The sequence below is a fragment of the Saimiri boliviensis genome, chromosome 20 (genome assembly GCF_048565385.1).
Source record: "Saimiri boliviensis isolate mSaiBol1 chromosome 20, mSaiBol1.pri, whole genome shotgun sequence".
Taxonomy (NCBI): Eukaryota; Metazoa; Chordata; class Mammalia; order Primates; family Cebidae; genus Saimiri; species Saimiri boliviensis.
In genome coordinates, this window is record NC_133468.1 from 25008756 (window position 1) to 25032838 (window position 24083).

At 44.0% G+C, this 24083-nt stretch overlaps 1 protein-coding gene across 4 annotated transcripts in view; it reads right to left on the reverse strand.

The window, feature by feature from the left end:
• CYFIP2 (cytoplasmic FMR1 interacting protein 2) overlaps positions 1-24083 on the reverse strand; it is a 142609-nt gene that overhangs the window by 11304 nt on the left and 107222 nt on the right. For all 4 annotated transcript variants that reach the window (XM_039460643.2, XM_039460642.2, XM_010345340.3 and 1 more), the window contains 2 exons: positions 2441-2513; positions 1701-1795 (listed from right to left, as the gene is read on the reverse strand). In XM_039460643.2, coding sequence (XP_039316577.1) covers positions 1701-1795; positions 2441-2513 — 168 coding nt within the window. The remainder of the gene's footprint in view (positions 1-1700; positions 1796-2440; positions 2514-24083) is intronic.

The window sequence follows — 24083 nt, forward strand, 5'->3', positions numbered from 1 at the left end:
TGGGTTTTCTCCCTAAAAGGAAATCACCGGAGAGGATCTCCTCTGTTTAGCCTCCGCAGGCCAAAAAAGAAAATGTGTGTGCTCTACAGTATCTGAGTTCTCTCTCTCGTGAGTCAAAGAACCCAGCCACCATTAGCTTTTTCTTTTTTTGAGACAGAGTCTCTCTCTGCCACCCAGGCTGGAGTGCAGTGGCATGATCTCGGCTCACTGCAACCTTCGCCTCCCAGGTTCAAGTGATTCTCCTGTCTCAGCCTCCCAAATATCTGGGATTACAAGTGCCTGCCACCATGCCCAGCTAAGTTTTGTATTTTTGGTAGGGACAGGGTTTCACCATCATGGCCAGCCTGGTCTTGAACACCTGACCTGAGGTGATCCACCTGCCTCGGCCTCCCAAAATCCTGGGATTACAGGCATGAGCCACCACGCCCGGCCCCACAATTAGCTTTCAATCACCATTTTCAGAAGGAGGTTAGTGGCATGCAGGGTGCCCGGCTGGGGTGGCTTCCTTAGCGTGACGTCTGTGCAGACGAGGCTCTGCATTGTGCTTCAGATACACTTACCATGTTTTGCCAGAAGAGAGGCCACCTCTGCCCTCTGCTGAGGATTCGAGTCCTTCTGCTCTTGGTGAGAACACCAGAGAGGACCACCGGAATGCCAGTTAAACAGCGGGTTTCAGTCCTCAATCTCTTAAACAGTTGGCACTGGCTTGTCTCACCAAGTTACCCTGTTTCTCTTCCCGAATTCTTCCCCTGCCTCCCCCCAGCATGTGCAGCTTGCTTAAATCAGCTTGAAAAGAGACAGCACGTGCCCTTTGTTTCTCCCCTTCCCCCCTGTTTCTCTTCCTTCCTGCTCCCTGCATAATCCGAATTCTCTGAAGGCAGGAGTCTGTCTTACTCATCTGGATGTTCACAGCGACTTGTACTGGTTTTTAACAATTACAGCATAACATATGAGCTCATTCACCTTCATTAGAACGCGACAGAAAAGGCTCTCTCCCACTCCATCTCGTCACCTCTCTTCAGAGGTTGCCACCACAACAAACTACGTATACATCATTCCAGACATTTTCAGAAGAGTTTTAGATGGCTTTGTTGTGTGCATTTGAAAAAAGCATCATCCTGTGTGAACTGTAGTGCAACTTACTTGATCCAACTGACGCAGCAAGATCTAATTTTTCCTTTTCGTTATGTATTAAGTACATACGTAATATGCAGTAGCTTAGCATTTAGATGACTTTACCACATTTTAATCAGTGCTTGACTGAGAGATGTTTGGGTTGTTTCTAGTTTTTGCTTTAACAATGTTACATAAGCATCTATGTTCCTTTAAGTGCTTCTCTAGCAAAAATGTCCAGAAGTGAACTGCTGGCTCACAGAGTATGTGGAGTTTTAATTTTGAGAGACAAAGTAACAGAATTCTTGATACCTAGCAGGGACACAGTACCTACTTATTTAAATAAGCTGAGGACTTGTTGGCAGGAGACATGATAACAAGGTACAGAAGAAACACTCAGGCCCGAGAGTCAGCAAATCTCATTCTAGACCTGTTGCTATTGCTATCAACTAACTTTTGACTATTAGACATTCTCTTCCCTTCTCTGAGCCTCAGTTTCCCCACCTGTACAGTGAGGTCTGGTCAAATGCTCTCCTTCTCAAGTTCCTGTCAGTGCTCACAGCCCATTCATTATATAAGGTTGGTACCTGAGGGGTCCCCAGCCGTTCAATCAGAGGGACCAGGTGAAGCGGGGCATACTTGGCTTCCAGACGTTTCATCCGGACCTCCAGACGCTCCCCTTCTGCAAAAGGAGACACAGAGCAGAAAATGAGATTCAGGGCACACAGGGCAGCTAGGGAAGGAAAAACTCTCAAAGGACTTGATGATGTATCTGCATTCCAAAAATGGGATGGAGTATGTGGAACTGCTCTCCTTGATTCTGGAAAGTGTGAATAATGTTTACTATAAGGAAAAATGTTCTATGATTTGTCCAACAATGGAATCGTCTGCCTTGTGAAGTGGTTCTATGATCTGTCCAACAATGGAATCATCTGCCTTCTAGAATATCTCTAGTATAATGCTGTCTAGACTTGGAACTTATAGACACTACTCTACTAGCAATATTCTAGAAGGAACAAGGAACAGGGCCTGGAGTGTCATTTCTATAATCTTGTAAGGAATCTGTTGAATAATTAGAATAAAGGACACAGAATCAGAGATAGTGGACCTCAGAGTCTGTGTCTGTCTGGTCAGTGGTGAGGTCTGAAGGTTCAATTCAGGTGGCTAGGTCAATCTTCCAATTTGTGATTCTGTGGCTATTCAGTGGGTGTCCAAAGGATTAACCTTCCTTCTTGCTTGCTGACTAGATCTGAGTTAACTAGGACTAGGAGGTGAGAACAAGGTTCAAATGCTGGCTGGTTATTCAGCTGCTGTAGTGGTTTCTTACCTTTGATGTAGACTCTAGGCAAGATGTTTTGGAAGGGTGCAGCATGGAGCAAGTCGCAGACCTCCTCTTGAGACTGCAGAGATGGGGGCAAAGAAAGAGAAAGGAATTTTCATTTTAAATCAGGAGGATGTTTCATTCCTAAAAACCTGAGCACTGGAGTTAGCTAGACCTGGGTTCAAATCCTGGCTCTTGTGTTGACTGTGACCTTGGGCGAGTTACTTAGCTCCTCTGAGTCTACTTATCTATCTGCAAAATGAGGACGAGAACAGTACCTATTTTAATGCATAACCTCGTGGCATGGTCACAGGTACATATTGGGAGCCCAGTACATTTTTACTATAATCTTATAAGGAATTTGTTGAATTCAGCTGGATTACACAGAATCAAACAGAAGATGGGCCTCAGAGTCTGTGTCTGTCTGGTTGGTTGTGAGGTCTGTAGGCTCACAGCAGGTGGCTAGGTCAGTCTTCCAGTCTACAAATCCAGGACAACTCTGTGTAAAGGCCTATGTCTGATTGGTTTTCTCCACATCAGACATCAGCTAGCAAGAAAAGAGGGAGGAGAAGCCAGGCCAGAAAGGTTTTGATGGTGACTTGTTATATGCGTAAAGATAAGCTTAAAAGCAAACATACAGTGGTTGGAGGGGCAGTTTGGTTAGGACAAGGGTCTCACAGGCTGCCTTGGGACAAGCTCGAAATCCCTGGATTTCAAAACAAAGGGAAGGGAAGGAGTCTGGAGAAGCCACCTTCTACTGGGGTTTGCTTTCTCTTCAACTGTGGGCATTTGGATTAGGTTAAGAGCCAGGCTCCATTTCAAACTCTGACACTTGGGGATTCTAAGTATCTGAGAAAATCAAGATTGCCGGAGTCCTTGGCTTCCTCCACCCCAGGCATGGATGGAACAGCGTCATCCCAGGACTCAAAGGCCAGCTGTTCAAGAGGGGAGCCCCAACTCCCTCTTAATTGCAGGTCAGTCCTTGAAACGAGGCTACCAGAAGAACACTCTGCAGTCCCTTCAGAGGAGCCTGTCTGAGTTGATTGTAATTCTGTATTTTTCCAGAGGGGAAACTTGCCCCCCATCATCCCCTCCTAGTTTTGAGATGGCGTCTCACTCTGTTGCCCAGACTGGAGTGCGGTAATGTGATCTTGGCTCACTGCAGCCTCCGACTCCGAGGTTCAAGCTATTACTCCTGCCTCAGCATCCCGAGTAGCTGGGATTACAGGTGCCTACCACCATGCCTGGCTAATTTTTGTATTTTTAGTAAAGACAGGGTTTCGCCATGTTGGCCAGGCTGGTCTCAAACTCCTGACCTCAGGTGATCTGACTGCCTTGGCCTCCAAATGTGCTGGGATTACAGGCGTGAGCCACTGTGCCCAGCCTTTTCCTCCTGTCTTAAGTAAGCTGTTTGTTTGACTCCTTTCTAGTAAATCCCACAACCTGGTCTTCATGGCTATGTCTAAGCTTAGATCCTTTGATTCATTACATAACCTGAAAACTTGGCTTATTGATCATTCAAGCTAGTCTTTCATATTCATGTAGTGAATTACACTGGATGATTTTTTTTTTTTTTTTTTTTTTTTTTGAGTCAGAGTCTTGCTCTGTCACCAGGTGCCAGGCTGGAGTGCAGTAGTGGGATCTCGGCTTACTACAAACTCTGCCTCCCGGGTTCAAGCAATTCTCCTGCCTCAGCCTCCCAAGTAGCTGGGATTACAGGTGCACACCACCACACCCTGCTAATTTTTGTATTTTTAGTAGAGACAGGGTTTCATCATGTTGGCCAGGATGGTCTTGATCTCTTGACCTCATGATCCGCCTGCCTTGGCCTCTCAAGTGCTGGGATTACAGGCATGAACCACCCCACCCAGCCTGCATTGGATGATTTTTGAATGATAAATCAGCCTTGTATTCCTGAAATAAACCCACTTCATTACATTATCCTTTTGATCAGGCGTCCCCAAACTATGGCCCGCGGGCCGCATGCGGCCCCCTGAGGCCATTTATCCGGCGGGGGTGGGGGGGGCCCACTGCACTTCAGGAAGGGGCACCTCTTTCATTGGTGGTCAGTGACAGGAGCACAGTATGTGGCAGCCCTCCAATGGTCTGAGGGACAGTAAACTGGCCCCCTGTGTAAAAAGTTTGGGGACACCTGCTTTTGCTGTATTGCTTGATGCTATTTGCTAACATTTTGTTTAGGATTTTTACTCTGTATTCATGAGGGATACTGATTTGTTATCTTATTTTCAAATGCCTGAGGTTTTGGTATTAGGGTAATGTTGACCTCAAATGATGGGAGAGTTCCCTTTGTTTGTATGTTTTGGGGGCAAAACCACCTTTCCAAAATGAGGAAATCATGACACTGAAAGAAATCAGACCTAACCAACCTCATTTTGCTTCTAACTTTTAAGCTGTCCTTGTTCATTTCTGGGCACAGGCCGAACTTTGGGAAGAAATTCAGTTCATGGTTTGTCTCTGAAACAAAATTGGTAATAGTCCTTTCCTGAAAAGACCCCCTTTTTTTTGCCTGAGGTCTGCCTTTGCAGGACTAACAAATCAGCTACAACATTAGAAATTACAGTTTAGGGGTCATGCAGCCTCTGGCTCCAAGAGTATGAACCTCCCCAGATTGCTCCCGGGGATAACATTACTACTGTAAAACCTAAGAACAGTGTTTGAGTGGTTTTGCAGACCCTGCTCTCCAGTGGATGAGCTGACACCGTCCAGGCCAGTAATCTGGCTCTACCAGTTCTGCCATCTCACCCAGGACCACAAAACAGCAAGAAAAACTCACTTCGACCCTCTATGATTCCATCTCCAACCTGATCAGTCAAGACTCCCTACTTCCCAAGCTCCTACCTGCCAAATTATCTTTAAAAACTCTGATCCTCAAGGGAATGCTCCAGGAGACTGAGTTGAGTAATAATGAAACTCTGATCTCCTGCACAGCTGGCTTTGCATGCATTACCCTTTGTCCACTGCAACTCCCCTGTCTTGATAAATCAGCTCTGTCTGGGCTGTGGGCAAGGTGAACCTGCTGGGCATTTACAGAGATCACGTAGAATTGGTACTATTTCTTCCTTAAATGTTTGATGGAATTCACAAGTGAAACGATCTGCATCTGGTTTTGGTTTTTTGTTTTTGTTTTTGTTTTGAGACAGGGTCTGGCTCTCTCACCCAGGCTGGAATGCAGTAGTGCAATCATGGCTCACTGGCCTTGACCTTCTGGGCTCAGGTGATCCTCCCATCTCAGCCTCCTGAGTAGCTGAAAGTACAGGTACATGCCACCACACCTAGCTAATTTTGTTTGTTCGTTTGTTTGTAGAGACAGGATTGGGAGTTTTTTTTGTTGGAAGCTTTTTTTTTTTTTTTTTTTTGTAAGCAGGAATTATATTTCTTTAATAGATACAGGACTATTCAGCTTATCAATTTTTCTTAAGTGAGTTTTGGGGATTTGTGTCTCAAGGAATTGGCTTCTTTAATTTACGGGTATATGTTTGTCTTTAGAACATTTTTATTGTCCTTTTAATTTCTGTGGGTTCTGTAGTAATGTCCCTCTTGCATTCCCGGTCATTTGGTCTTCTGTTTTATTCTTGGTCAGTCTGGCTAGAGGTTTTGTTTTTTTTTCTCCCCCAGAAACGAGCTTTTAGTTTCAATGTTACTGGTTTCTTTCTTTCTTTCTTTCTTTTTTAATCTTTTCTGTTCTGTTCTTTTCCTTTCTTTTATCTCATTCTGTTGTCCAGGCTGGAGTGCAGTGGCATGAATGTGACTCACTGTAATCTCAACCTCCCTGGACTCAGTTGATCCTTCTACCTCAATCTCCCAAGTGGCTGGGACTATCGGTGCACACCATCACACCCAGCTGAGTTTTGGATCTTTTGTAGAGATGGGGTCTCACTATGTTGCCCAGGCTGGTCTTGGACTCGCGGGCTCAAGCCATCTGCCTCCCTTTGCCTCTCAAGTGCTAGGATTACAGGCACGAGCCACTGCACCTCAATGCTACTGGTTTCTGTTCTTTACTAATTCATTTCTTTTATTCTGCTTGCATTAGGTTTAATTTGCTCTTACTTGTTCATTTTTAAAATAATTGAAATAAAGATTTTTACAATAGAGACGGGGGATCTCACTGTGTTGCCTAGACTGGTTTCAAACTCCTGGGCTCAAGCAGTCCTCTTGCCTTGACCTCCCAAAGTGCTGGGATTATAGGCACATGCCACTGCACCTGGCCATGGCTCTAGTTTCTTAAAGTGGAGACCTAGATTACTGATTTGACACCTTTATTCTTTTCTAATAGAACATTCAGGCTATTCTTCCATCACTCCAGTAATCAAGAATTCAGTTCTTCTGGAGGTAGCCCAATCTACTTTTGAAAACTCGAATGGTTGGAAAGTTTGGTTTGGTGTTGAGCTGAGGCTGCTTCCCGTAGTTTTCACTCTAGATCCTTGTTCTGTTCTTCACAGTATCACTGAATGTATTTTTCGAGCTAGTGTCTTTAGCTCTTTTATCTTTATTCTTCCCCTAAGGGCCAAGCACGGTAAGAGTTTTCTACATCTCTCTCCATTTCCTAGTCTTTACTTCCTTTCTCAGCAAACAGAAGTATCATGCCTAGTCATATGCCATGGCAATGTCTCTAGCAAAGATGACCAAGGACTTCTTTGTCACCAAGTTCAGTGCAACCCTTTCAGCCTTCAACTTCTATGGTGTCTCTAAAGGATTAGGCACTGTCCTTCTCAGCTCCTATGACAAGGTGTTTCTTCGTTTCCACCATTTTGGTTTCTCCTTTTTAGCATCTTTGCAGATTTTATCTCTGATCATTCCTTAAATGTTGAGGGTTTTTTTCTTATTCTATTGTCATGGTTTATCTCATCGACTCCCATGTTTTGAAACACCACCCACTGTCCACTATTAATCACATGTGTGTTTTCATCCAGACTTTTCTGCAAAGCTCCGGACCTGGATATCCAACTCCTTGCTGGATGTTCCCACTTGAATATTCCACAGCTCACTGTTTCCAAAGCTGACCACCTTCTCCCCTTATCACCTGGGGGTCCTTGTTCACAGAATGACACAATCAGCTCCTCATCTGCCCAGGCCTAAACCCTGGGGTGCATCTTCTCTTTCCCCCATGAAAACCAATTAGTCTTTATCTCCTGCGGATTCTCATGTTTGATTCTTTCCACGGTTCTCCATACAACCACCACAACACTATGAGCTCCTTAACGGTAGGGATGGCGTCTGTATTTCTGCCTCTTATCTCCAGTGCCTTTGTATATAATAGTTTCTCAATTATTTATTAAATGACTAAACGTCTGTTACTCTATAAATGTTTCTTAGATGAGTAAATAAATTTGTCCACAAGACAGTCCTCCAAGTATGAGAATGCCACTATTAGCCATAGATTTGTCCAACAAATATTTATTGAGCACCAGGCACTCTTCTAGGCTTTGCAGATAGGAGGCTGAACAAGTTAGACTAGATCTTTGCCCTCACAGAATTTATATTCTAGGTGACAGACAAAAACAAGTAAACAAATCAGAACATTTCAGGGTAATAGGCTAGACAGTGACTGGGGTTGGGAAGGGACTACCACAAGGTAGTCAGAAAAGACCTTTTTGGCCGAGTGTGATGTCTCACGGCTGTAATCCCAACACTCTGGGAGGCCGAGGCAGGCGGATTGCCTGAGCTCAGCGGTTCGAGACCACCCTGGGGCCAACATGGTGAAACCCCATCTCTACCAAAATACAAAAAATTAGCCAGGCTTGATGGTGCATGCCTGTAATCCCAGCTCCTCGGGAGGCTGAGGTAAGGATAATTGCTTGAACCCAGGGGGTGGAAGTTGCAGTGAGCCGAGATTGTTCCACTGCACTCCAACCTGGGCTGCAGAGACTGGCTCTCAACAACAACAAAACAACTTTTTTTTTTTCTTTTGAGAGAGTGATGTTTGAGTTGGTGACATTTGACTAGAGAATGGAATGAGTTGGTGACATTTGATTCGAGAATGGAATGAAGCAAGGGAGCCCGCCATGCAGATATGAGGTAAGGGCGTTCCAGGACAAAGGTCCCCAGGCAGGGAACGAGTTAAGAGTGTAGTGATGAAGAGACTCACAGTACGTACAGCTGGAGGCCCTAATGGTAGGGAGAGACCAGATCAGGTGGGGCCTTGTAGGCAAGGGGCTAAGGGTGAATTTTAAGTGTAACAAGGAGCTACTGAAGTTCCAGAGGGCTGGTATGCATAGCCCCACTGTCAAATTTTGTCTTTTTTGCAAACATTTCAGTTGCTCCAAGAAATGTCTTATTAAGGTGGCCCATTGCATGAACGATCAACTTTGTTCTGTTAATATGGGTAAAGTGGTCTTGGGAGCCACCTTAGGGGATAGAGGAAGGGAAAGAGGGCTCTGAGTTCTCTACAAGAGTAATGCTGCTGCTTTGTTCATTTTACATGATGAGATTGTTCAGATTTCTTTTGGGGAGACAGTATTCCATTTACCCCTTTCAACGCCCCTGCCACCCCAGTGCAAACAAACTGCAGGGCCAGAGGGTCTCTGGGGGTGCTTCCTGCTGGCATACTGCTGTATGCGCTTTGTAATGTCATTTATCAGGGAAGGTGAGAAAGGTGAATGATGTGATTTCCTAAGAGATGGAAAAGCATTTGCCTGGAGGGTCCCAGAAGATGAGCTACATGGCCGTTTGCAAGATGAGGTGGCTACACACTCTGCAACACCTTTTGTGGAAGGTGTTTGTTTGACATTCAAGCTGAGATCATTGTGACTAATAAAAACATCCATTTTAGAGCACATAAAGGCCTACAGAAGTGATCCAAACGAGCTTCCATCGTGGGAGCCCAGAAAAGGCTGACCTCCCTCTCGTCTGATCATTATCTTAAAGGATCCACACTAGACCATCCACTCTGCCTAGGAACCCATCAAGCTGTGCCCTGCTAGAAAGGCTCCTTGCTGCGGCCTGTGAAGACCATCCAGCCTGGGTTTCCTCTCCACTTGCCCCGCTGGCTCTGACTGCTCCAGCTATAGCAGCTGTTTCTTATTCAAACACGCTGTTTGTGTGGCCGTCACAGAATCTTCACCGTCTCTGGAATGCTGTCTAATCTATCTTCTCCCGTACTCTTTGCTTAGTCAATTCCTGTTCTTTCAGATGGCAATTGAAGAAGGAAGCACTGTTCCTTTTAGGAACACTTCCCTGACCCCAATGCCCCCCTGCTCATGTAGGTTCCCTAGTTAAATGTCCTCGAAGAAAGAAGTTCTTTTCCTTTTCAGCATCTTAAATCAAGCTGTATTCCACAGTCCATATGTGACTAGTTCATGAATATCCACTCCCCAACCACTGAACTTTAACCTCCATGAAAGTAGAGACAATGTCTATCTATGACCATATTTTATTCCCAATAGTGAGCACAGTGCCTAATATATAGGTAGGTGCTCAATAACTATGTAGAATAAAAGTTGCAAGGCTCCGTATGTGAGGGAATTTAACCTTAGAACACAATCTCTCCTATTTGGGGCCCATGTGTTTCTCATTACTAGAATAATAAAGGAAGTATTATCTCTTCAATTTTACTGATTATGAAGTGGTTTTAAGAATTGTCCATGTAGTGGAATTTTCAGGTATTTTAAATTTTCTTTCCCACTCTCCCTTTTTCTCCTACCTGTATGCATTTACATTGAGCATACGTTACTTTAAAAAATTAACTTGAAAGAAAGAACCCTGAAAGCAACTACTTTTTCCTGACTTGAAAATAAAGAGCTTTTGGAGTCTCACTTCTAGAATCAGAGGGGAGGAAATGAAATCCTAGCATGCCACTTGGTCCAGCAAAGAAAAATATTTGCATAGGGGCCAGGCATGGTGGCTCATGCCTGTAATCCCAGCACTTTGGGAGGCTGAGGTGGGTGGATCACCTGAGGTCAAGAGTTTAAGACCACCCTGGCCAACATGGTGAAATCCCATCTCTACTAAAAATACACGAATTAGCTGGGTATGATGGCACATAACTGTAGTCCTAGCTACTTGGGAGGCTGAGGAAGGAGACTTGCTTGAACCTAGAAGGCAGAGGTTGCGGTGAGCCAAGATTCAGCCACTATACTCAGTCTGGGTGACAAAGTGAGACTCCATCTCAAAGAAAAAAAAAATTTGCATAGGTTTCATGCAAATAGTTTTAGTTTTAGGCACATTTAGGGACAAATGACAGATGCAGAACAAAATATAAGTATTATAAAAAATACAGCAGTGATGAAGTAAAAAAGTGAAACTGACAAGAGGCAGGGGGTGGGAGCTCCAGGGGTGCTAATTCTCTCAGTCTTTTGTCCTTTCATGGAAAGGAATCAAGATACGAAATCATGTTACCAAAAGCGGCAATAGAGGTGTAAGTATATTCTCTATGATTACAAGAGAAAACAAGCACTGATATAATCAAATGTAGAAAGGAAGAAAGGGGGAGAGATGAGCTAAAATCTCATCTTTCCAAGTAGGGAGTCAGTAAGTAATGTCTAAATTAAGAGACAGGTTACCTTCAGAATAGTGAGTGTTATGGAGGTAACTGGAAACGGGAATGATGGGGACAGGGTGCCCTGGGGATTGGGAATGCAGGTGGGAAGAGGTGCAGCAGAGCCGAGTACGATGTTTTCATTAAAAGATCATCTATACTATTTGATTTGTTATAATGTGCAACTAAGAATTTAATGGAATTAAGTTACAATGTGCAATTAACAACTTAAATGGAACAAAATCAAAAGGCTGGATTAAATGGTCTCTAAGTGTCTAGAACTAAGTCTGTTAAACGACAACCATTTTTCTCTTTAGAGAAGGAGAGGCAATGAACATTATCGAGCATTATTAACTACTGAGCCTGCTGCTTTATATCCGTCGCCTGCTGCATGCTTCTGGCCAGCCCTGTGACGTAGGCCTCACTGTCCCTGTCCTGTGGACAAGGACATCAAGGCTCTTGGTGAGGTGAACTTCCCTTCCTAGGTCCCCACGCAGATGCTTAAATAACCAGTAAGGCTGACACTTAGGACACCCATTGTTTTTCCACGGCAGCCAATGCAGAAGCAGCCTTGGGAAGCTTGACTCTCCCCCTTCATTATACATACATGTCATTAAATTGCAAAGTTACCAAACATAGAAACAAAATCACTGAAAATCTCACCACCTAAGAAACTTCAGCTTCACTCACATCTGACAGGATCATATCATTTGTTGACTTACTGGGTTTTTGGTTATAGCAACTAACATTCTTTAAACTTAAGCTATGGTATATTTGTGGTTTGAAGAAGAACAATAGTCTAAGCTACCTTCTTCTGTGCAAAGCAATAGGAAATTACTGATACTCAACTCCCAGAGGTAGCCTCAATCCTGAATCGGTTTACATAATTTCTGTGCAGATGGACTAACTTTTCTAAATCTGCTGATATGATTCCAAAGTATATAACTAGACCACTCACGTCAATTTGTACCCACAAATTCCTTCTTCCTTCACCCTCTTGCCCCCAACCAAAGTTTCCCACCCATTTTTATCCATCCCATAAAGCCCCATTTAAATTTCATCTTCTAGGAGTCTTCCAAGCCCTTCTAGCCTGCAGTGCCTTTGCTTTTCAAAAACTTACCAGACCTCTTATTCATTCAGGGCTTCCACTAAGCAGTCTGCAGATTGGGCTGTCTAATCTAGCCCAGGGTCCTGAAATCTGAGCTTCTGATGGAGAACCAGGGGAGTGACCCACATCTCATGCAAACATTGATTGAAAGGAGATGGAAGGAAGTGAGCAGAGGCCACGGACCTAATGACTGGACATGAGGGCGAAAGGAAAAGGACCCCTGTGCAGGGCACCTGTATGATGGTGGTGCCGTTCCTGGAGTCAGAGGACACAGTGAGGCTGCAGGCAGGAAGAAGCGAAGGTAAAAATTTCTGATGTGTATGGGCATGGAAGAGAAGATGTCTAAAAGGCAACTAGCTATGAGGCCTGGGCCCTGCAGAGTCTACGGTGTAAATCTGAACCTGGAAATCAGCATGAGGACGGAGGCTGACCCCAGGGGAAAGAAAAGGTGCAAGTGCAAGGTTTGCATGGGCGGGTGCTTCTCAGGGGGACCAAGACCCTTCCAGAGACTTCAGTTCCTCTGGCTATATGAGACCCAAGGGAAAAGCATAAAGTTGTCCTTGAGTTCAAGGGAAGAAATAAATTCTGAGCATTTCCATGTCCACTAGCACACAACCTAAACAGGGATAAAAAGACACCTTTCAAGTCAGGGATAGGGAAGATGCCACTTCTCTGCATTTACTGCAACCTTTGTTTTCCTTTCTTTAGGTCACCAAATATCTGTTGAGTGCTTGCTCTGTGATCTGGCAGACAACCCAAAAGCACAGAGATGAAGATGACACGCTCCATGGAGTCAGAGAGGGGCCTAGATGCTGCGGGAAACACAGTAACAGGTAGGGCTCTGTAAAAATGAGATTTCAGCGAAGTTTACCATCTAGTGGAAAAGAGATCCAAGGACACTCGTGACAGAAATAAAACAGAATCAACTGGGTGCAATAGGAGAAGTTGTTGACAAAAGGCTTTAGAGACTGATAAGAGAGAGAAACACCACCAAGTTCCTTGCAGAGAAAAGCATTTGATAAAATGTGTGTTGAATGAAAGGACCAGGGGTTTGTGGAGGGTGAGGAAGTGATGGCTGTGAGATGGGCCTGAGAGGAGGGGCAGGGTTCTGAACTGTGGGAGGAAAGGTGCCATCCCATTCAGAAAGAGAATGAAATCAGGGATAAAACGAGGTGGCTGATAAGAAAGGAACAGGGCTCACACCTGTAATCCCAGCACTTTGGGAAACTGAGGTGGGTGGATCACAAGGTCAAGAGATCGAGACCATCCTGACCAACATGGTGAAACCCTGTCTCGACTAAAAATACAAAAATTAGCTGGGTGTGGTGGCATGCCTGTAGTCCCCGCTACTCAGGAGACTGAGGCAGGAGAATTGCTTGAACCCGGGAGGTAGAGGTTTCAGAGAGCCAAGATCATGTCATTGCACTCCAGCCTGGTGATAGAGCAAGCCTCCACCTCAAAAAAAAAAAAACAAAAAACAAAAAACAAAAAACAAAAAAACAAGGAGTAGGGTGTCCTTGGCTTGGGCTCATGAGGAGTGTGGGCCACAGGGCTATGCGCAGTCAGGAGCAAGGCTTTCAGTTCTTATGGGAGTTTAGAGAAAAGGCTGATTCAAGTCTCTTTGCTCTTGGCAGAAAGCGAGGAGGGGTGCTCTTGGTAACTAAGAACCTGCTTCTTATGCACTGGAGACTTAGCATTCATTACTTCATTTACCACTAAGATCTCTGTGAGGTAGCTCCTTACCCAGGCACTTTTCAGTGTGGAAACTAAGGCTTAGAGAAGGGGTGTCCAATTGTTTGACTTCCCTGGGCCATCCTGGAAGAAGAATTGTCTTGGGCCACACATAAAAGATAAAATGTACTAACGATAGCTGATGAGCTAAAAACAAAAAATTGCAAAACAAAACAAACAAACAAAAACACACACACACACACACAAAAACTCAATGTTTTAAGACAGGTGATGAATTTGGGTTGGGCTGTATTCAATGCCATCCTGGGCCATAGCTGGACAAACTTGGCTTAGAGAAGATAACAACTATCCCAGAGTCTCATAGCTAGCCAGTATAGAGGCAAGACTTGAACCCAAGATTTCTGAATCCAAAGATATGTGGTTTCCAGTGGAGCCACAGAAATCAACCTGATTTCCATGGAAATCAGGCTGAGAGAGCCACATGCAATTCCCCTTGCCCTTCCCCTTGGCTTCATTCTGTGTAGACTTAATTACACCAGTTCTTTGATAGGCATGGTGTCTTCCTTTGGACACAGGCAGAATATAAGTAAATACAGTAATACTTCTTATTAAATGAAGAAATGGGTGATAAACCAGAGCTATGGCCTCTCAGGATTGTCTTGCTGCCCAAGGCCTGGTCTTATCTCCAAGTGGCCATCGGGCCTACCAGGCAATCATCATCTTTAAAGTCAACCTCACTGTATTCTACTTGCTGAATCTCATAGTCCTAGATGGAACAAAGGCATGAGGATCCCTGGGTGCCTTTAACAAACCCCAAGTTGGGAATGCTGATTTTAAAACTCCAGGTGGCCACTTAGAATCTGCTGGGTAGTAAATGTCCCCCAGCATGAGTTTCCCTTACTCTTCATTAAGTAGCAGACTCTGCCACCCAGAATGCATCTCCTTCACAACTATAATGCTCGGTGCTGGGAGGGAGAGGCTGGGCTTGCAATGCAGCCGATGCATCAGCAGAGGCCCCAGGGAACTAACTGTGTGTATTACAAGTGGCTGGAACGTGTAATCATCAGATTCACAGACTGGAAATGAAAATGACTTAAGTTTGCAATTTAATTGGAACAGGGACCCATGTCCTCCTTTTCCCATGCTGCCTTGAAAAAGGAACAGCTGACTGGTAAGCCCCGTTCCATTAGTGTCCTGGGCTTTGCTGCATTGCCGTGCTGTACAGGACAGTGCATCTGACCGGGTGGAAGTGGGCATTTCAGGAGGAAAACTGCTGCCCAGATACCAAAGCAGGACAAACGCCAGCACCTGGAATGTTAGAACAGGCAGTTTCCAGGAGTCTCAGATCATTGCTGCTTTTGCTGGGAGACAATGATACTATCTTGTCAGGGTTTGTGTTCATTTGAGGGGGATGGGGGGGTTTATCACCCAAGGCTGTTGGGTATAGTTTATGTAGCAAGTGTAGTATCCAAGGGCAACAGCCTAAGGAATGCCAAGCACAGTGCAGAAACCAAATTGTTCATAATCATTTTCTAGCAGATGTTATTTGTTCTTTAAAAATTAATGTATTTCAAAATATAGTAATTTTGAAAATATATTAGTCTTGAGGAAGGATACCTTTTTATCATTTCCCGAAGGTAACGTGTGTGCTAGTGATGGCCCTGGGGTCACCCCACACATCAGTCACTACTGAGACGTAGCAATGGCTTTTTGAGAGGATTCTGATACCAATTCAGGTGCAGCCGGATTGATCATCAGCCTCCATGGTGAACTAGAAGGGGGCAGTGGCATTCAAACTACAGATCTGCTGTTTCTGATTTCCAAGGGCCATCATCATTAATGATACCCTAGTTATCTTACATGTGGCATTTGACTTGACATTTGTCATTGTCTTCTGGGAATGCACTAAATACTTAATTCAGCCTCTAGGCAAAGACTGTCCTCTGGAAAATTACAAACTTAGACATGTTTTAATGATTGCCACTCTAGCCTCATTTTTTTATTGGCTGTCTTTATGTTCACTTTCAAAAAATTAGAAAATGCAGATAAATTTTTTAAAGGAGGAAAAAATGTATAATTTCACCACCCAGGAGTCATCACTGTGATAGCCTTTTCTGGGGTTTGAACTGCCAGATTCTTCTCTGCACATACTATATCAGCATATATTTTTTAAAAAGAAGAGAATATACCTACTCTTCTGTAATCTATTTTTTATCATTTAGTATATACTATCAATATCTTCCCATGTGCAGTAAAGAGCTTATTTGGATTTTTTTTTTTTGGCCTATTTTTAGTTATCCTACATCCTTTTTGTTTTTTGAGACTGAGTCTTGCTCTGTCACCCAGGCTGAGGTGCAGTGGTGCGATCTTAGCTCAGTGCAACCTCCGCCTCCCGGGTTCAAGCAATTCTCCTGCTTTAGGCTCTGGAGTAGCTGGGATTACAGGTGTGCACACCATGCCCAGCTCATTTTTTTTTTTTTTTATTTTTAGGAGAGATGGGGTTTTACCATATTGGCCAGGCTGGTCACGAACTCCTCCTGACCTTGTGATCGCCCACCTGGGCCTCCCAAAGGAGGCCACCTGGGATTACAGGCATGAGCCACTGCACCTGGCCTATCCTACATCCTTTTTTAAATGATCATCCTACTCAAAATTATTTGATTAATGAATATTTACTAAAGTACCAGCTCTCTGAGCATGCACGTTCTTTTTCTCAACACGTCTCAGCAACCCCACTTTAGTGGGGCCTTCTAAAGAGAACATTCCAAGCCCATGGAGCAAGTCTCTAATGGGAGAATTTCAGACACTGTGATAGACAGAGGAGGTATCTTTCTTGGGGGCTGAGATGGGTATTCTTGGTGCCCTTGAATTGCAATGCTAAGGTAGTAAATGTCAACAAGCCTTAAGGTAGAAGCCACGGACAATGGGATTCTGTCTTGCCCTGACGCAGACCTGCAGTGAACCTCAGTTTCTCTCTCTTTAACTTGACCCTTAGTATGCCAGGTGGGTTGTGCAGCCAGGCAGAGTGGTAATAATAGATAAGTGGTGGAACAGGCATGGCTGAAATCTTCTGAGCCTTGTGGGTCAAAGTTGGGAGTTTGAGTTTTAAGTACAATGAGAATCCACTTGTTAACTTTTAAGCTGGAGAGTAGCAATCTGATTTATAATTATCTGAAGACCCCTTTGCTGCTAATGCTAAGGCACGCACCTCCCTCAGCTCAAGCACGGACAGACAGTGACTCTCTGCAGAGCTGAGTTTGAGACATTTCTCTTCAACTGAGCATAGAGAGAAGGCATTCTTGTGTGTCTGTTTCTCTTAGTATTCCTGAAGCAGAAGGCGAGCCTTCCCACCACAGCCAAAGAGAGGCTGGTGGCTGCCAGAGGTGTTCATAGGGCCACTCGCCGGCCTCTAGTTTGGACTGGCCAGCTTCCCTGGCTTCATTTGCCTTTCTTGAATCTTAAACTGGTATTTCCTACCGGGCGCGGTGGCTCAAGCCTGTAATCCCAGCACTTTGGGAGGCTGAGGCGGGTGGATCACGAGGTCAAGAGATCGAGACCATCCTGGTCAACATGGTGAAACCCTGTCTCTACTAAAAACACGAAAAATTAGCTGGGCATGGTGGCGCGTGCCTGTAGTCCCAGCTACTCAGGAGGCTGAGGCAGGAGAATTGCCTGAACCCAGGAGGCGGGGGTTGCGGTGAGCCGAGATCGCGCCATTGCACTCCAGCCTGGGAAACAAGAGCTAAACTCCATCTCAAAAAAAAACAAAACAAAACAACAACAAAAAAAAACTGGTATTTCCTGATGGTAAATCAAATAGGTGGTCAGCCTGGGAGTCACAGCCGAGTTCAGTGCTAGCAAATGCCTCTATAAATTTTTAAAACAAGGCCAGATGTAGCTCCAGGATATATGTTACCAAGAATAAATCTTACTAGGAGAGTAGCTGGAAAAGACATGACTTTCCTCCTTCTCATACTTCACAACCTTGTCTGCTTTAACCCCTTTCTTAACTTTTTGATACCCTGATGAGGTTTGATATCCTCCCCCTTCAACTTCATATCAGGAAAAATTCTAAACATATAAAATACTTGAAGGAATAATGAATATCCTTATATTCTTGATGTACAGTCACCATGAACATTTTGTCATATTTGCTTTAACTTTATTTTACTGAATCATTTGAGAGTAAATGGAAGACACTCAGTCACTTCAGCCTTAAATACCTAAGCACGTAACTCCTAAAATCAAGGACATCCTCCTGTGTAACCTCAGAATTATGATCCTCTAAATTTAAAATTTTCTTACTATTGTACATGATGTAGGCAAGACTAAAATTTCTTCAACTGTTCCTAAAATGTTTCTTTTATCATGGTTAGATCCTGGTTCCAAAAAGCTATGAGTTTCCTAAAGTGTGAATAATGTGCAGTTGCTACACAAAAACCATGAACTTGAACCACCCTTCCTTGGAGAACTGCCAGGAGCCTGTGCTTCTGCAGGTTTTTCTCTGTGAGGAGTTAATAAGTGAGAGTTATGATTCAGTAACTTTGCATGTACCAAGTGTCATGCTATTGCCTATTATTCCCACGATGTGATAGCTACAAGAGAAATCATCATTAGGTGATTAGGAATGACAGTCTACTGTAAAATTGCTCTGTTGACAGGTTTTTGGAGCTGGGATGCAAAAGTATTTTACTGTAATGAACTCGCATCAGAATTCAAGGGATTAATATTTTATTGAAGTGTTTTCTGTCTTAATTTTCTTTCTGTATTACACTTAATTTAAAACTGATAGACCATCAGTTTCAAAACTGAGGGATTCCTTCAAATGTCAAAAACCTTAAATGTTCTCAGCTCATTTAGTCTATGAGGCTAACTGGAGACTTGGTTTCTCCTGGCTACAGGCTACCATAAAGATTCCATGTACATATCTAAAAAAGATTCAATATGATTTTAAGAATGTCAGATTTATGCAGAATGGCATTAGACTCTACCTTTAAGGCTCTTGTCATAGCTGAGTGAAAAACTACCGTTTTTAGCTGATTTCGTAAAGGGAAACATCAAACCAGTATTTTTTTAAAATAACCTTAGCTCTGATTTTTGAGGCAATAAGACAAATGTCACTAATGCATTATGTTTTTGGCTTTGTTGAGTAAGTACAGAGAAAGAAGCTGAAAATGGGAGGTCCAAGCACCCCATAGAAATCGGTGCTTGGCAGGAGGGGCATAGGGGGTGGTGCTGGGCCTAACCAGAAAGCTCAGTGTTCTAAACATTCCCTTATATGGAAGAACAAAATGTGGTTCCCGCATAGTGATGTTAAGCCCCAAGGATACAGAGCCTGTGAAGCAGGCAAGAAATTAGGCTTCCCATTTCCACCATGACCCTCTTCCTTGCACCGAATGTACAAGCTGCAACTCCCAGTCCTCATGTGGGACTCCAGGTGCCAGTGGAAGGCTCATCCAAGACATGCTGCCTCTGCTCCCGTTCCACTGGTCCCTCACTGCCTGCAGCTCTTCGTAGCCCTTGCTAAATCAGTCAGTAACTTAATCTTACCCAATTCTATGTGTGATCTTTTGCTGTCCATCTGTCCATCTATGCCTTGCCTGAATAGTGCTGTATATTACTATGTTTCACCTGAAACCCCTTGCCCTGTCCCCTGAATTGTCAAGGGGATCACAGAATTACCCTGGATCAGAATCATGTCTGGTCAACTGGAAAAGATCTATAACCAAGAAACTGTGGCCTAGAAAGTGGGCTTCCCCTTTCCTCGAGTATATGCCAATGTCTTCCAAGGTTAGCATTTCCTAAAGTGGGAATTGGGCATACAAAAAAATGTTAATCATAATGAGCCACACAGTGAGCAAGTTCTTTCCTTTTTTAGTTTCCTGGCAATCTTTCTGACAACCTTAATCAGAAAGTCTCCATTTAAAACCGGCACATGTTAACACCTAACATTTACTAATTAATTTTTTTTTTTTTTTTTTTTTGACACGGAGTTTCGCTCTTGTTACCCAGGCTGGAGTGCAATGGCGCGATCTCGGCTCACCGCAACCTCCGCCTCCTGGGTTCAGGCAATTCTGCCTCAGCCTCCCGAGTAGCTAGGATTACAGGCACGCGCCACCATGCCCAGCTAATTTTTTTGTATTTTTAGTAGAGACGGGGTTTCACCATGTTGATCAGGATGGTCTCGATCTCTTGACCTCGTGATCCACCCGCCTCGGCCTCCCAAAGTGCTGGGATTACAGGCTTGAGCCACCGTGCCCAGCCTCTGGTTGCTTTCTAAGAATGTCAAGAGATGATTTTTTAAAATGGAAGTGATAGTTTTCTTTTAAAATTACATTTCAGTAAAAAGATTTTGTAAATTACAACAGATCTGGCAAGAGCTGTGACAACTAAGCATCAATGTCAAAAATCTGGCAGCTCAAGTCCAAGAAGATGCTTCTAGGTGGGGCATCTTCCACTCTGGCTGTACATCAGGGCCAAGTGTGGAGCTTTAAAAATATCTGGGCCCAGCCAGGTGTGGTGGCACAAGCCTGTAATCCCAGCACTTTGGGAGGTCAAGGCAGGTGGATCATGAGGTCAGGAGTTCAAGACTAGCCTGGCCAAGATGGTGAAACCCCATCTCTACTAAAAATAAAAAAGTAGCCAGGTGTAGTGGCGGGCACCTGTAATCTCAGCTACTAGGAAGGCTAAGGCTGAGAACTACTTGAACTCAGGAGGTGGAGGTTGCAGTGAGCTAAGATCTCACCACTGGCAACAGAGTGAGACTCCATCTCAAAAAAAAAAAAAAAAAAAAAAAAGGTGCTTGACGATTTCCATTGTAGAATAGTACTCAGTAGCACAAACTGTAATATGACCCTGACCATTGGGGGTCTCTTCACAGAAAAGTCACTGATACAGAACTGTACAACCAAGGCTCTGATTTCTTGGCAGTTACTGGCAAGGCTAACAAAATAAGTAAGAACTGATCTGGCTTTGGATGAAGGTGATTGATTGCCCCCATCTTGAATGGTGGTATCTTGAGGATGTTAGAGGATAAACATTACATTTTTATAATCCACAACGAAGCTGAAACGTCCCTCCCGTGATTTATAGTTAACGAGCCCTATGCTAGGAGCTGAGGATACACTAATGACCCTTGCCTGGGAAATCTTTCCTATCACCTTTACCTCTGGTTTTTGTTTTTTGGTTTTTTTTTTTTTTTTTTTGAGACAGAGTTTTGCTCTATTGCCCAGGCTGGAGTGCAGTGGTGTGATCTTGGCTGACTGCAACCTCTGCCTCCCGAGGTCAAGCAATTCTTCTACCTCAACCTCCCAAGTAGCTGGGATTACAGGAGTGTGCCAACTGCACGGCTAGTTTTTGTATTTTTAGTAGAGACAGGGTTTCACCGTGCTGGCCAGGCTGGTCTCGAACTCCTGACCTCATGATCCTCCCACCTTGGCCTCCCAAAGTGCTGGAATTTCACAGGCATGAGCCACCGTGCCCAGCCTTCTACCTTCTGTTTCTACTGATCAGTTCTTGTTTTATGCCATTTTTCACCAAATTGTTTTGTATCTAGGTTGAGGGTCTCTGACTATAAGTTTTCATCAGTAAAATTCTGAGCAAAACCTCAACTGATAAATATTTATCAATCAAATCTATATAGTTGCCATTGTCAAATGATGTGTTAATAAATAGTTAAAAAGCTTTGGGAATGGCTGGATGTGGTGGCTTATGCCTGTAATCCCAGCACTTTGGGAGGCCGAGGTTGGTAGATCACTTGAGGTCAGGAGTTAGAGACCAGCCTGGACAACATGGTGAAACCCTATCTCTACTAAAAATGCAAAAAGTAGCCAAGTGTAGTGGCACATGCTTGTGATCCCAGCTACCTGGGAGGCTGAGGCATGAGAATCGCTTGCACCCAGGAGGTAGAGGCTACAGAGAGCCAATATAGCACCACTGCACTCCAGCTTGGGCAACAGAGTGAAACTGTCTCAAAAACCTCCAAATTAATCATCTTGCCCACCACTAGAGGGCTTGGAGGGCTAACCTATGCCGACAGCCGGGGGGGTGGGTGGTGAACAGTGCCATCAGGGATGGGATATGCCCTGGAGTCTCATACTCTGGCTGGCCCATGGGGACTCTTGGTCTTGTTTGTGGAACCAGTGATTCTTAACTTTCAGACCATTTTCCCCCCAAGTCCTGATATATTGATGATGCTGGCAGGTTTGCTTTTCAGATTAGGCCATTTCTGAAAAGATGTAAATAGAGTCAAAAACCATAAAGTCACACAAAGAAAGTGTATTATTGAGAATCAAGGTGTCTCCATTCCACAAAGTGTGGATCGTTTTCAACCAAAAATAGTCTGTAGCTGGGCTGGAAGAAATACTCATGCAGAAAGGTCAATGGCATCATTTGTGGGTGCCTGGGCAAAAGGACAGGACATGCTTCTTGGGCAGCTGGAGGAGTCTTTTCTCAGAGTGATGGGCAAAAATCATCCTGGATCAAGCACAGGTGGGCGTATGGAGTGATGGTCTGAGAGGGCTAGTTGAGAAGGGTCTTTCACTTTTTTACTTTCCATGCATTTGAATTGTGTACATTTGCTACATATGTGAGTCTTTCCTTTTAAGGAAGAAAAAAGTAATAAATGTTTACTGCAATAAATCTAAATAATTTAAAGCCTAAAAAGCGAGACACACTTCTTCCTTGCCCCTGTCACCATCACACCCCATAGAGGCAATCACTCCTCTCAGCTTGGTGAGTGCTGCTTTTATTTATGACTAATAATTTTATATGAGAAAATATGCTAGAACATCTGGAACAGTATTTTTAGAATGTGAACAGAGGTCGGCTGGGTGTGGTGGCTCATGTCTGTACTCCTAGCACTTTGGGAGGCCAATACAGGCAGATCACTTGAGGTCAGGAGTTCAAGACCAGCCTGGTGAAACCTTATCTCCACTAAAAATATAAAAATTAGCTGGGTGTGTTGGTGTGTACCTGTAATCCCAGCTACTTGGGAGGCTGAGGCAGGAGAATCGCTTGAACCCAGGAGGTGGAGGTTGCTGTGAGCTGAGATCATGCCACTGCACTCTAGCATGGGCAACAGAGTGCGCTGTCTTTAAAAAGTGAACAGAGGTCATCTTAGTGTGACAATGTGGTTTTTGTTTTCTTTCTGCTTCTCTGAGTTTTCTATCAATAAATTTATTTTAATTGTGTAATAAAAACAATTAGAGGAAAGACATGAAAAGGCAGAAGTAGCACACAGGTCCGATGTGGCGATGGAACTATTGAACAAAAACAATTGGCAAAGCCCAGTTGGGCATCTCTCTGTACCTTAATTCGCTAACTTCAAGGATCTTTGGACTCCAAGGCACATCTGGTTTTCATCCCGACTCCTGCACTAGCTATAACGCTGCGAAAATCAGCTCCCTCTTGGGGTCTGTTTTCCTATCTACACAATCTGAGGTTCTACTAGATCAGTGGTTTTCAAGAGGGGAAAGTTTTACCCTCCTGAGGAGTATCAGGCAGTATCTGGAGACAGAGACATTTTTGGTTGTGACAATGAAGGGTGCTACTGGAATATAATCCAAAATTGCTATTTGACATTTTTGCTGAACAAAGAACAGGGCGACCCCCTAAAATAAAAGATTATGTGGTTCCAATTGTCAGTGGTGCTGAGGTTGAGAAACCCACCTTGGATGGTCTCATTCCCAGATCTGACTGGCGTTTGGGTCTAGACTCTCCTCACCTCTGGTGAGGGCAGTAATGTTCTCAAATGACTGACAGGAGTGTTCCTGTGGTCTACTCCAATAAAACAGGGAGAGAAGAAATAACAGAGACAAAGGCAGAGAACACACTCAAGTCCAGGAGGCCTTGCAGTAAAAGGCAGACTGAAGGGCTATGTTCTTCCCAGGGACTCAGGCCCGCCCTCCCTCACGCGTACCAATAGGGCCCTCTCCTGGTGTATGTTGGCATAACAATGGCCCAAAGTCAAGAAAACCACGCAAAATTTGAACAAAAACTTAGTGACTGCTATTTCCCTAATGACCACTTTCTGATTTCCCAGGGAAGGAAATACTAGAGGAAACACTAGATAATAATAGAATTTCCTTTGAAAACCTGATACATGCGAAAATACTTAACAAATGCCAATCTGTTTCAGATTAGATCCAACAAATATTAAGAGGCTGCTATGACCAGACCATTTATGGACACCAGATAAACGACAGACATAGGTCTACCACTACAGATTGTGGGAAGGAGGTCTTTTCAGTAGGTGGTGCCGGGGCAATCTGGAAATAAAAGATTAGATTTGTACTTCCCATTAAACATCAATTCTAGGTGAATAATGTGGACTTAAAGGTCTGTTTAGTCTTCAA